Consider the following 12,702-nt stretch of genomic DNA (forward strand, 5'->3'; position numbering starts at 1 on the left):
TCGAAGTCCTCTTCGTCTTGGTCTTGATCCAATGAGTCACCCTCTTTGGATTCTTCTTGATTTGGTACAGTGGAGGGGACTTCATAAATTTTTGCCAATTTGCTCAAAAGCTCCTTGGTATCCTTGAATTCTCCAACTTGAGCCAAAATATTGCTTGGCAATAAATTGACCAATAGCTTGGTCACTTTGTTATTTGCCTCGCTCTTTTGAATTTGCTTTTGGTTCCACTTGCTGCTCTTGAGATTTTTGCCCTTTGAACTTGTTAGAGCTTCAAAGCCTTCCATTAGAGCAAATCATTGCTCTATCACCATCATCAAGAAATTTTCTATTCTTGATTTCCAAGAATCGAAGCTCGTCATTATGAATGATGGAGGCTCCCTTGTGTCGAAATCAAGTCCATCTTGGAATTCCATTTGAAGTTGAGCTTTTGTTGAAGTCTTCGACTTTATGGATTTTGCTCCAACTTCTTCACCCTCTAGCTTCTTTGCCCCTTCTGACGATGATTCCGGTGAAGAGCAACCTTGCTCTGATACCACTTGTTAGGGTAGAAATGTGCTAGAACGGGGTGAATAGCTCGTCGCGCTTGTTGATGTGCTTCTTCGATGATGTGCAGCGGAATAAACAACAAGAAACACACTCTAAAATGCTAACACAAAGATTTACTTGGTATCCACCTTAAGAAGAGGTGACTAATCCAAGGATCCACACACGCGAGCACTCTTCACTATGAAAACACTCCTTTAAGGTAACTAATGAAGGCTGAGAAGCCTTACAACACTCACATAGCAAATACAACACGCGCAAGAAGAAAAATACAATGAATACAAATGAAAACCCTCTCTTCTTGCTTACTTGTTGCTTGTTGTTACCTCTTGAACCTTGGAAGTGCACCTGCACTTGTCCCCAAGAGCCTCCAAGAACTGGCCATGAGCAGTGGAGAAGATCGTGTGAAGAGAAATCGAAGAACTGCGGAGGAAAGCACTCACCAACGGCTATAACCTGCGCAACGGTCGGATCTCAATTGATTGAATGGCTTTCAATCGATTGGGGAGGCTTTGAATTGATTAGTCGTTCGATTCAGAGCACCTCTGTGCTCTCTGGGAATTGGCTGAATCGATCGACCAATCGATCCTGCATTTCTCGCGTCTGCACGCGAGAAATCGCATCCCCAATCGATCGGATGATCGATTAGAGGTGCTCAATCGATTGGCTGATCGATTGGGAGCACTTCTGTGCGCGCGATATAAGCTCCCAATCGATCGGTCGATCGATTGGGCCATTGCTTTGTAACAGCACAGCCCTAATAAATCGGCTGATCGATTGAACCCCTGTTCAATTGATCGATTGGTTACCCTTTGACTTGGTTAAACCAAGTCTAGGGTTCCCAATTCCAACATCTAGTCAACCTTGACCTGCTGAAACATCATACCTAGCATCCGATCAACCTTAACCTGCTAGGACTCCTTCACCAAGTGTCCTGTCAATCCCTTTGATCCACTTGGACTTTTCTTCTCGTGCCAAATATCCGGTCAACCTTGACCCACTTGGACTTACCATCTCGTGCCAAGTATCCGGTCAATCCTTTGACCTACTTGGACTTTCCAATATCAGGTGTCCGGTCAACCTTGACTCACCTGGATTTCCACGTGGCTGGCTTCCTTTGCCAGGACTTTTCATCTGTCTAGCTTCACTCACTAGGACTTCCCATCTACCTGACTCTACTCACCAGGACTTTCACCTAGCTTCACTCACCAGAGTTTTCACCTTGCTTCACTCACCAGGATTTTCCAACTGCCTAGCTTCACTCACTAGGTCTTCCCATCTACCTGGCTTCACTCACCAGGATTTTCACCTAGCTTCACTCACCAGGATTTTTCATCCGCCTAACCTCCAGTTAGGACTTTCCCAGTTAAGTATCTAGTCAACCATTTGACCTACTTGACTCTTCTTCACATCTAACTGGTCAACCTTGACCAGAGGGGAATTGTATCAACAATCTCCCCAAACGGATGATTGTATCTGCAATCTCCATGTATTGTCAAACATCGAAACTCAAACATCTAGACTCAAGCTTGAGTCAACTCAAGCCTAGTCAACCTGGTCAACCTTGACCCAGGGGATATTGCACCAACAGTTACGTGTTGGCGTCTCTCGTCTTCACCTTCACCATCGATGGCAGCCGAAAGGGAAACCTAGAGGGTCCTTAAAGCAGAATGAAGAAGTGCGGCGACTTGTGGTTTTGGGTGTTTGCTTTTAGATGTAGGATTAAGATTTTTCATTTAATTTTTTTTTATTATTACTAAAGAAAGTTGGCCACGTGTCCCAATTTCTGGCACAAGTTTTGTGGTGAAAAATACAACACTTATAATTTTATTGACAACGGTTTATAACCGTTGTCTTATTATTACAATGATTACGGTTTATACATCATTGTTCAAAGCGTTGTAAAAATATTCTCATTGACGATTGTCCATTGCACCATTGTCCCAACTGTTGTTAAGATTATCTTTTGGAGAAACTATTGCATCAAAGACAACGATTTTGTCAAAAAATCGTTGTTTTTCGTCAAATTTACAATAGTTTTTCCTAAAACTGTTGTCTTTATGGTATTCTCTTTTAATAATTTTGTTATAGTGAAGCCTGTTCAGTATACTAATCACCTAGAAAAACAAACCTAGATCCAGTTGTTCAGTCTACCAATTTGGTCTCCATCCACTCTCCTTCCACCATGTCATCTCCTCTAAGTTAATCCTCTACAACGTCAGTGTTGTAGTCCTTATCCTTGACCGTGCCTTTTGCCACAACAGCCGACCAAAGTTTATCCCTGCGCCACATCAGCTAGGTGATCCTTATCCTATGCAACGTCAGCCATCTAAGACTTATCCTGTCCATGTCGGATGTCATGTCGACACATTGGACGACTTGGCTAATACATCAACGTATGGTCAACCAAACCCAACCGTTCAATCTATCTATCGGGTTGATCGGTCTATTGATCCCTACAAAACCAAGTTAGCATAGAGATATGATAATTTCAAGTATAATAGAGTTTAGCAGTTATCTAATTGTCTAATCTTGACTTTAAAATTTGAGTGAACCCCTTTAATCGAATCATCACCTATAGTTGTCCCCATAACGAGGACTCGTCCTTACCCGTTCTTCTTTTCAGAAAAATCACTCCACTCGAGGAGCTTATCTCAACTTATCGTTGGCCAAACATCCAGTCCTCCAGATCTATTTGGGCTTTATCTGCTTAGTATTTGATCACTTGATCCTCCAAGACTTTCTTCTAGCTTGATATCTGGTCCTCCCTGATTCATCAAGTCCACCTGCTAGATGTTCAATCCACTAACCTATCTAGATTTACACTCTCTTGTGTACTTGATTTGCTAAGACTTTCTTGTCTAGTATTTGGTCCAGTTGATCTACTAGGACTTTTACCTACCTAGTATCCAATCAACTTGACATATTAGAACTTTTATGGTTGAATTACCTACACACTCGATCAAGCCGTTAGATCATAACAAAATTTAACTTTAAACTTTTACTAATATCAAAATTTAGGTTTGATTATATAATACTTCCTGTATCAATAAAGATGCTCTATAAAACTTGTGTCCTACCTTTCATGCTTCCATGCTGTTAGGTGGTCCTTCCATGGCTTTAAAAGCCACCGACCGAGCTTCATATTAGCCAGAAAAAACCATAGAGCAAGTACAAAATTCAAAGGCTCTCATCCTAAGTTTTGACATGTTCCCATGTGTTAGTGCATCATAGTGGTGAATGGCATACCATAAGATTTAGTATATGGAGATGATCATTATCCCTTCCTTTCCAATGTGACCAGAAAAGCTTAACATTACATTCTTAATTAATTTCCTAATTCTTACAACCCAGTAAGTACATGCATTTACAATATTAATGCAACTTGAAGGGGCCCCTTAGATTTACGAACAACAAAAATTTGGGCCTTTGTGGAATATTAAACTACATTGAGGTTGAAGCTTGAAGCAAAAATATTGCATTCTTTTTGAAAGGTCGAAATCAAAAGTATTCGAGTAATGAGAGTGAGCGGAGAAAGGGTGCCTTTTGGATGCCAAAGAATTTTATAAGACAATTAAATCACCTTTGAATGTTGAATTGATCCTTTCCAAACCATGTTAATCATGAGGGACATGATTGCTCGCTCACTTTGTATAAAAAGAATGAAGAAAAAAAAGTCCTGGCCTAATAGTGCCGTGGTAGGATGTATTCTTAATTTTTTAAATATTTAAGGATTAGTCTAAGTTTTATACTTAACGGATAAATTTTTTTTTTTAATGATAGTTGACTTAAGAAGCCTGAAATAATAGATTGTTCATTGTGAATATTTCTTGATTTATCTTGATGGTCATTCGAAAATTTTTATGGAATTGGACTAATTACCTTCAGAATTAATCGATATAAGCTAAATATTTGATATCAACTAACAAAACATTTAGCGCCGACGATTATACAATGGTTTAAAAATTCTAATTATCGTATCTATATAATTGAAGCTTACCATTTAGTAAATTATAATAATCCGACTGATAATTTTTTATGTTAATTATGTCAATAAGGTGAATCGTAATCATGAGGAACATGATTCCTCACTCACCCGGAGCACTTGAGCTTTGAAATGGTTTAAAAATTCAAATTATTGTATCCCTATAATTGAAGCATTATCCTTCTGTAACTTATTGTAATGTTACTATTTAATTAATAATTTGAACATTTAATAATTAACTCTTAATTAATTTAGTAAAATTTAAAATTAAGTTTTTGTTTTTATATGGAAAATAATTTTAAACTTTATTAGTAATTTCAACTTCTTATATTTATCACGCATCAATCTATTTGTATTGATTATTTTGACATAGGTATAATTAATAATCTAATTTATACTATTTGCATAATTTATTCCCATCTCAATTCTCATCGATTTTTTGTTATTCTCTTCTCTCCTCCCTCTCCAATTTTTACTATATTTTTTTCCTTCTTATCCTTTTTACATCATAATACATCAATCCATCTGTTTCGATTATTCTGTATATCGATACAATCGTATCAATCCATCTATATCTCATCGACTTTTCAAAAAAAAATCATAGTCACATCTATCTATCTTTGTATCTGATCAATTATCTCATTAGTTCTTTGGATGATATAAGATATTTTCATTACATAACTTGAGGAGTGATTAATAATATAATCTCTACTTTATTTTCGAATTTAGTTTTACCTACTACATATTAATTTAGAATATTGGAGATGTGGTTTTGTTTGGAAATCTAGTTTTTAGGAAATTATGTCAAAAATTTTATAAAATAAATCATATTATCATTGGATAATATTATTTAATTATTTGATAGTAAATATTTATTTTATAAAATTTAAGTATATTCATATATTATATTATACATACAATGTGTGTATGCAATGGCTAGTCTTTATTAAATTTAATTTATTATTTGACTACTATAATCTTTCTATTGTTGTGATGGGCATGTGTTTAAAAGGAGATGAGATCCATTGTCTCGAAAATACTGTGTCCCAGTGTAGATCAGATGAACTAAATCACATTTCAAGGATGCAGTGTACATCATAAAAATGTCATAGCCGTCCGATCGGCGCTGGGACACGGGGATATAGTATTTTCGAGACAGAGGATCTCATCTCATTTAAAAGATATGTTGATATTTTTATTCTTGTGAACAGAGTGTCTTTTTAATTTCTAACATATTTGAAAATCGAGTCTAAATCTTAACAAATTAATGAATAAATTTTGCTGAGCGAAAAAAATTTGATAAAACTGAATTAACTGAATCGAATTGAACGAACTAAATTTATAAATTCAATTTTGTTAATTTGATTTTTGGTATTTTTTTTAAAAAAATTAGTTTGATTTTTAGTTAATTCGATTTGATTTTGGTTTTAAAATTATAATTCGATTAAATCGGAAAAAGATATTAATATGATTATTTTTATTTAAAAATATAATTAATTAAATCAAATATGTAATTAATTAAATAAAATTTATATTCAATTAATTTGATTTTAAAACTTCGGCTGATTAGTTAATTTGATCAAAAATTAAATTAATCAATATTTAATCAGTTTGACTTTTCGATTTTCATAGAAAAATTCAGGGTTCGAAAAAAATTTTGTTTGTTCGATTCGGTCAGTTCAATTTTAATCGAATGCTTATCCCTATTCATAATGAATGATTGATCTAAATAAATGCTAAGTTGATGAGCCACCTACTCTAGTTTTTGATTATATATATATAGTTCCCTCGGGGCGGTGCGATAGTTAAGGCATGGGATATTGTCATATGAGATCTTGGGGTCGAAACTCGGCGTGACCGAGCATAATCTCCCCCATGTCTTGGCCATTTGCACTAATGGCTAGTAGCCACCCGTGATTTACCTCCTCCGTGTTGGCCTAAGGATGGGTTGGCGGGGGCGCTCGAGGCGAGCGAATCGCCTTTTACCACATGATTATATATATATATATATATATATATATATATATATATATATATATATATTCGGTGCACACTCCTAGGAGGTCCTCATATGTCCAAGCGCTCGGAATTCCTCCCGGGAAGTTAATCGGGGCGTCCGAGAGGGGCTCCAGGTGCCCGGACATATGAGGATCACCCAGGAGTATGTACCTAATGGGTGTGCAGGCTAACAAATCTATATAGGGAGAGAGAGAGGGAGAAGGGATTGATATCATGGGCGGCGCGCGTGGACACCTCTCACGTGGGAAGATGCCTCTATTCATTAGAGACACCTCCCGTTTAAAGAGACGTTCACGCACGTCATCATGATATATATGTCCGGCAGACCATTCCTTGCGGAATAGCCTGCAGGTCATTTTTTATTTTTAAAAAAAATTTTGATCGCGTCTCGACTCTATTTTTTTATTTTTTAAAAATAAAAAGTTCGTTAAAACATTCTAAATACATATATTATACTCCATAAATATCTAAAATTTTTTATCTTGAACACTAAAACCCGAGGGGAAAGCATGAATCTTAGAGGAAAAATTTTATAATTTTATTAACTTATATACATTATAACTCAATTCCTAAATTTTAAAATCTTAAACCATGAATAAATATAATATATCTCGTGAGCATCTAAAATTTTTTATTTGGAATACTATAACACAATAAGAAAACTTATACTCTAGAGTAAAAATCTTATTGGCTCAAACACATTATAATCCAACTATTAAATCTTAAAATTTTAAATCTTAAATACATATAATATGCTCTACATAAAATTAAAAAAAATACTGAAATTAATACAGACACATAAAATCATTCCAAACATATTAATACAGGCGTCTGCATCAATTCCAAACATCCCCAGTAAAGTCGGGACGTTGGTCAAGATCTAAGAAACTGAAATTGAAGTGAAGGCCTGTACGAGCAGTTGCATTGCCATCGTACGTTGCTACGCGCGAACCAGCTAGCCTCCTGGCTGCACATCTACAAGCTCACCATCGTCGCTACTGTCGCTGGTGCCCTTCTCCTCAACCCGGCCCTCTCGCTATGATTCTTCCCTCTGTCCTCTCCCCTGTAGATTCCTTAGGTGTAAACATGGCCTGAGTCTTCCTTACTGACATCGTAAATGTGTCATGGAAAAAGAGACGAAAGATAGAAAAAAAGAGGGGGAACTTTTGGTGATCTTTGGCCGGTCCCAACGCCATCAGTACCGTCACCGTCTCTCCAAAGGATTCCTTCCATTCCAGCTCTTCAACAAGAATCGAGTGGCTATAAAAACAAAGGAGCTGTTGAAGGAAGAGAGGAAGCATGGGAGACTGAGGAGGCTCCGATCATCTTGTCACCATTGGAGACTGAGCTTTAAAGGACTTCAAGTCTCTTCCCTGACTGTCCGTTTGCTGCTCGCGCTGTGTTGTTCTCGTCGACTTCTTTATGAAGCCTGCTTCGGGGTCGGTGAAGGGATTCTACGCTTTCATCGCCCATGGTGTGGAGGAGCTCGAGCAGGGGAGCAACTTCACGTCGTTACAGTTCTTGCAGAGGTGCGTCGCCCTGCTCCGGGCCGCCCACCTTCAGCTCACGAGCTTGGTGCAGAAGCTCCAGCTGCCGCCTGGAGAGAAGTGGCTCGACGAGTACATGGATGAGAGCGCGCGCATCTGGCAGGTCTGCCATGTGCTCAAGCTCGGCGTCGCGGGGATCGAGAACTACTGCGCCGCCGGGAACGACGTGGTGACGGCTCTCGAACAACGCCAGACCAATCCTCAACTCCTCCGCCAGGTCCGTGGATTATAAAGATAGGATTTTTAATGCGTTTGGGCGTTAAAGATCAGATTTTTAATGAGATGGTGTTAAATTACAGGCAATGCGAGCGGTGTCTGCTTGCCGGCGAGCGGCATCGGGGCTGGAGGAGGAGAACAGAGTGCTGATGGAAACCCGGATTGAGCCGCTTTCTCTCCGCTTCGGCGAGACGACGCCGTCGGAGTCGAAGCTCAACGGGTTCAACGGATTCCGCGGCGTGCTCCACGCTATGAGTAACGTGAGCTCCCTCCTCCTCGAGGCGCTTCTCTGGGGACTTGTCTGCTGGTGGCAGCCGGGCTGCAGAACGACAGCCCCCACCGGATACACGTGCGTCTTCGAGGCCGAATACATGGCCTCGATCGCCCGGCTGCATCAGAGAGTGATAGCGGAGATCGACGGCACCGGCAGGAGGAGAGGGGCGCAGGCGCAGGAGTTCCAGCGAGTGAAGTCCAGAGTCGAGGAGTTGAGGGAGCATCTGGAGATGGCCGGCGGTGGGGAAGAGGTTCAGGAGAGAGTAAAGGAGCTGACGGCGTGGCTTGCCCTGCTCCGGTCCGGCACCGAAAACATCGCTGGCCAGCTCGATGACTTCCTGGATGAAATCGTCGAGGCCAGGAAGAAACTGTGGGACATATGCAGCCTCAGGTAGCTCCACAGACAAAGAAATCAACATAATTTTCAATAAAAAAAAAAAATTGGAAAAGAAGAAGACAGCAAACTTCCTGCCATCATATCTTCTCTGTTTTGGCTCAAGATCAAATCTTTATTTCTGAATGATGTAACAAGCATCATATATGATGATAATATCAGAGTTGATTGCCATGAAAGAAAAAACTGGAAATGCAAAACAAATGTCTGAATCTAACAAGCTAGCTAGAAAGATCAATCTCGTGTCCAAAGCAGTCTTTTCAGTTCTCTTTGCTACCCAAAAGCTGTCAGCTTCTACTTCTCCTCCCTCAAACTGAATAGGTGCAAAAGGTGAAATCGTCACCTTAGCGGTTCCCTGGGTCTGGCCCCCCAAGATTTCAGAGGGAGTAAATCACGGTTAATACTGGGCAAGAGAGGTGACTGGGGGTCGCAGGAATTTTTGACATAACAGACCAGGATTTTAACCCCGTGTGCAACTGGCGACCTTTGACCCCAGAACCTTAGCTACAAGAATCAGGCACCTCTCTAGTTGATCCAACCCGTGGGGGCAACCCTCAAACTGAATAGGGAGGTTTAGTCTAAAGGAGAAAGGGAAGAAACAGATAAGAAGACAAAAGATGGGAAGCTTTTGGGTCAACTTTGAAGAGGAGAAAGCGGTCTGAGAAAGTGTGCGGTTGAAACGAATCGTCACTGTCTGAAGCACGATGAGTAACTAAACCTATAGCTCGAGGCAAAAGTGTTCAAAAGGGAAAGTGTTTCTCCGTCAATGCCACAATTCAGCATAGAAAGAGGATTGGAAACTTTGTGGGCTGAGCTTCCCATCCTCTCTTGAGCACAGAAAATGCTTCATTTTTTTAATTTGTCAGGTTAGGGACTTAGAGCTTTGAATACGTATTAAAATACATTGAAAGTCAATTGATTTTTCTTTCTTTTACTTTAAATGAAAATAATAAATAACTAAATTAAGATGAAAAAAATAATTAAATTAAATAATGTTGGCATAGAAATTATAATATGCTTCAAGAATGTCCTTCGGGGTGTACGGTAAAAATTTTCTCTTTGAACGAGAAGTAGACTCGAGAATACAGAGGAGCATACTCAAGAATATTGATAATTTAGAAGTATTTTTATTAGCGCTTCTCGATTTATCCTAGTGATCAATAAAAAAACTTCCATAGGGCACGATTGGTCACCCAGCATTAGACGATTCAAAAAACTACATATCTGGATTATAAAAAAAAAAAAAAAAAAGCCCTCGAGAGTTGGATACTTGGATTATCAAAAAAAAAAATTATACTTGAGAGTTCCTATTAGGTACCTAGTTAATTAGAGGGTGACAAATTTGCTACCATGAAGCAGGAATCAAATCCCGGCGGGCATATTCTCTCAAAAAAAAAAAAAAACTCCTCCCATCCCCTAGCCACTTGGCGTTCGGCTATAAACTGACCCAGTGATTTACCTTCCTTCACATAAATTAGGGACAAACTATGAGGAGTGCCTAGGGTGAGCATAATCATATTTTGTTACAAAAAGAATGACCCTTGGGAAAAAAAACTCCTCCCACCCTCGAGTCACTTGGCGTCGGCTATAAGTTGCCCCGTAATTTACCTCCCTTCACATAACCTGGGAATGAGCTATAAGGGGAGCCTAGGGTAGCGTAATCACCTTTTGCTATAAAAGAATGACGAATTAATGGCCACGAGGGCAATGGTGCAATGGTTAAACACTCCAATTGATAACCAAGGAATCTGAGATTTGAATCTCAGTTGTGGCGTACTGCAGGGGATTTTTCCTCTAGTGAGAAGTGAGACTAAGAATGCTCGCAGTCTATATGGGCCTTCATGAGTGCTTCCTGATTTACCCTCATGATTGGTGGAAAATTTTCATAGGGTCGAGCCGATCACTCAGGATTAGGCGGTTAGAAGAACTAGACACCCAGTGCCAAATAAAAAAAAAGAATGACCAATTAATGGCTTTCAATGCAAGGGTGTTGTTGCCAATAGCTCTGAGGTTTATTCCCAATGGGTGTAGAATGTCTCACTAGTTTCCTCAACCTCTTGTATGCGCTGATATTGCTAGGCGAAGCCCTCCATGATTTACCTTCCTTCTAAATATGGGGGGTCACCCTAGAGGGGTCGTTGAGGTAACAGTTTTACCTTTTGCTGACATGAATGGAAAATTAATTGTTGGGTCGGGTGGACCGACTAAAGGGAGGTGAATAGATGACCTACAATTAAAAATTATAGTTTCTCTTGCTAACGAACTTAGCAAGGGCATGTTGGGTTCTAGTGTGGCCGGCTAGAAGGGGGATTGAATAGTCAGTGCCCCCAAATTGATTGCTTCCTACAATGGTTAGCTTGCGCAGCGGAAATACAAAGAAATATAAATAAGAAAGCTAAAGACAAGCAAACCGCTAACACGTCCGTTTACGTGGTTCGGAGATAACTTGGTCCTACTCCATGGTTGTCCGTAAGGTAGACGATCCCTGTGATCCTTCGGTGGATCAAACCCCGGAACTCCAGCTAGCACGAACTCCTTCTCGGTGGAGTAAACCTCGCACAACCTTGATCAATACGCCGCACACCAATCACAGCTTCAAGGTAGACTACTAATAGGGGTTAACCACCTCTATTTCATCGACCTTAATCAAGCTTCTAATCCTTGGTTACATATGTCACGGGTTGGAAACCCCCGCCTATCAATCAACTAGTGAAAGTGTTAGTCGACTGCCCTCTATGGAGATTCGACCGTTACAATCCAACGGCTCGATATCAGTCGACTGGTGAAAGTACCAGTTGATTTCTCCACACTGGTCAAGCGAACAGAATCATTCTGTTCACTCCCAATCGACTGAACCAGTCGACTGATGAAACCACTAGTCGATTGGTACCCGAGAGCAATCTCTCAACACTCGGACTTTCACCCTTATGACTCACTTGACTCTTCTTTGCAGCCTTGACCTCTTGCCTTCAAGCATACTTCCTTTGTCTCTTGTTTCTCGGATGCATCCAAGCCCACGGCTCGTCCCAATGCTATCCTTCGCGTATGCCTCGAAGTTGCTTCCCTCGGTCCTTGTCCTTGCTGCCTTGTCCACAGTCCCTCAAATGCTCCATCTTTCACCGGACCCGAAGCCATCAACTTGAGTCATATGTGTATCCTACAAACCTGCACAACTCAAATACACATATCAAATATATGTGTGAACTTAACTTAAACCCTTTACCCAAATACCAAAACATATGGTCGTACGGACCATTGGGATTGCTCACACTACAACAAAAAAGTTAAAAGACAACACCCCAAAGACAACAATTTTAAGAGAAACCGTTGCAAATTTGATCAAAGACAGCGGTTTTTGACAAAACCGCTGTCTTTGAACTCCCCAATAAATATAAAAGACAAGGGTTTTGTGAAAACTGTTGTCATTAAGCGACTTCTTTTTAAATCAACAACACTTTTTACAACTGTTTTCTAAACCATTGTCTTTATGCGCGTTTTTAGGGGACACGACAACAGTTTAGATAAAACTGTTGTAATTTGACTTTGGTCTTTTTTTCTCCTCGCGCACAGTTTTGCTTTCCCTCCCTGAATATCTTTTCGGCGTCGTGTTTTCCCCTTCGTGTTCCCGAACCCTAGCCATATTTCTTTCCCTCTCCTCATACAATCTCTTCACACCATCCTGTCGATCGACCGCCCACCTCCGCTGGATCTTCCTCCACGACGCA

The 12,702-nt window shown here is 40.0% G+C and overlaps 1 protein-coding gene across 1 annotated transcript; it reads left to right on the top strand.

Moving 5' to 3' along the window:
• Window positions 1-7,465: 7,465 nt before the first annotated feature.
• Window positions 7,466-9,073, top strand: LOC121990219. Its single transcript, XM_042544401.1, has 2 exons — window positions 7,466-8,311; window positions 8,394-9,073. Exons 1-2 carry the CDS (start codon window positions 7,970-7,972, stop codon window positions 8,976-8,978), a joined length of 927 nt encoding a protein of 308 aa, XP_042400335.1. The 5' UTR covers window positions 7,466-7,969; the 3' UTR covers window positions 8,979-9,073.
• The last annotated feature ends 3,629 nt before the right edge of the window (window positions 9,074-12,702 follow it).

This window comes from Zingiber officinale, chromosome 6B, assembly GCF_018446385.1.
Source record: "Zingiber officinale cultivar Zhangliang chromosome 6B, Zo_v1.1, whole genome shotgun sequence".
NCBI lineage: Eukaryota > Viridiplantae > Streptophyta > Magnoliopsida > Zingiberales > Zingiberaceae > Zingiber > Zingiber officinale.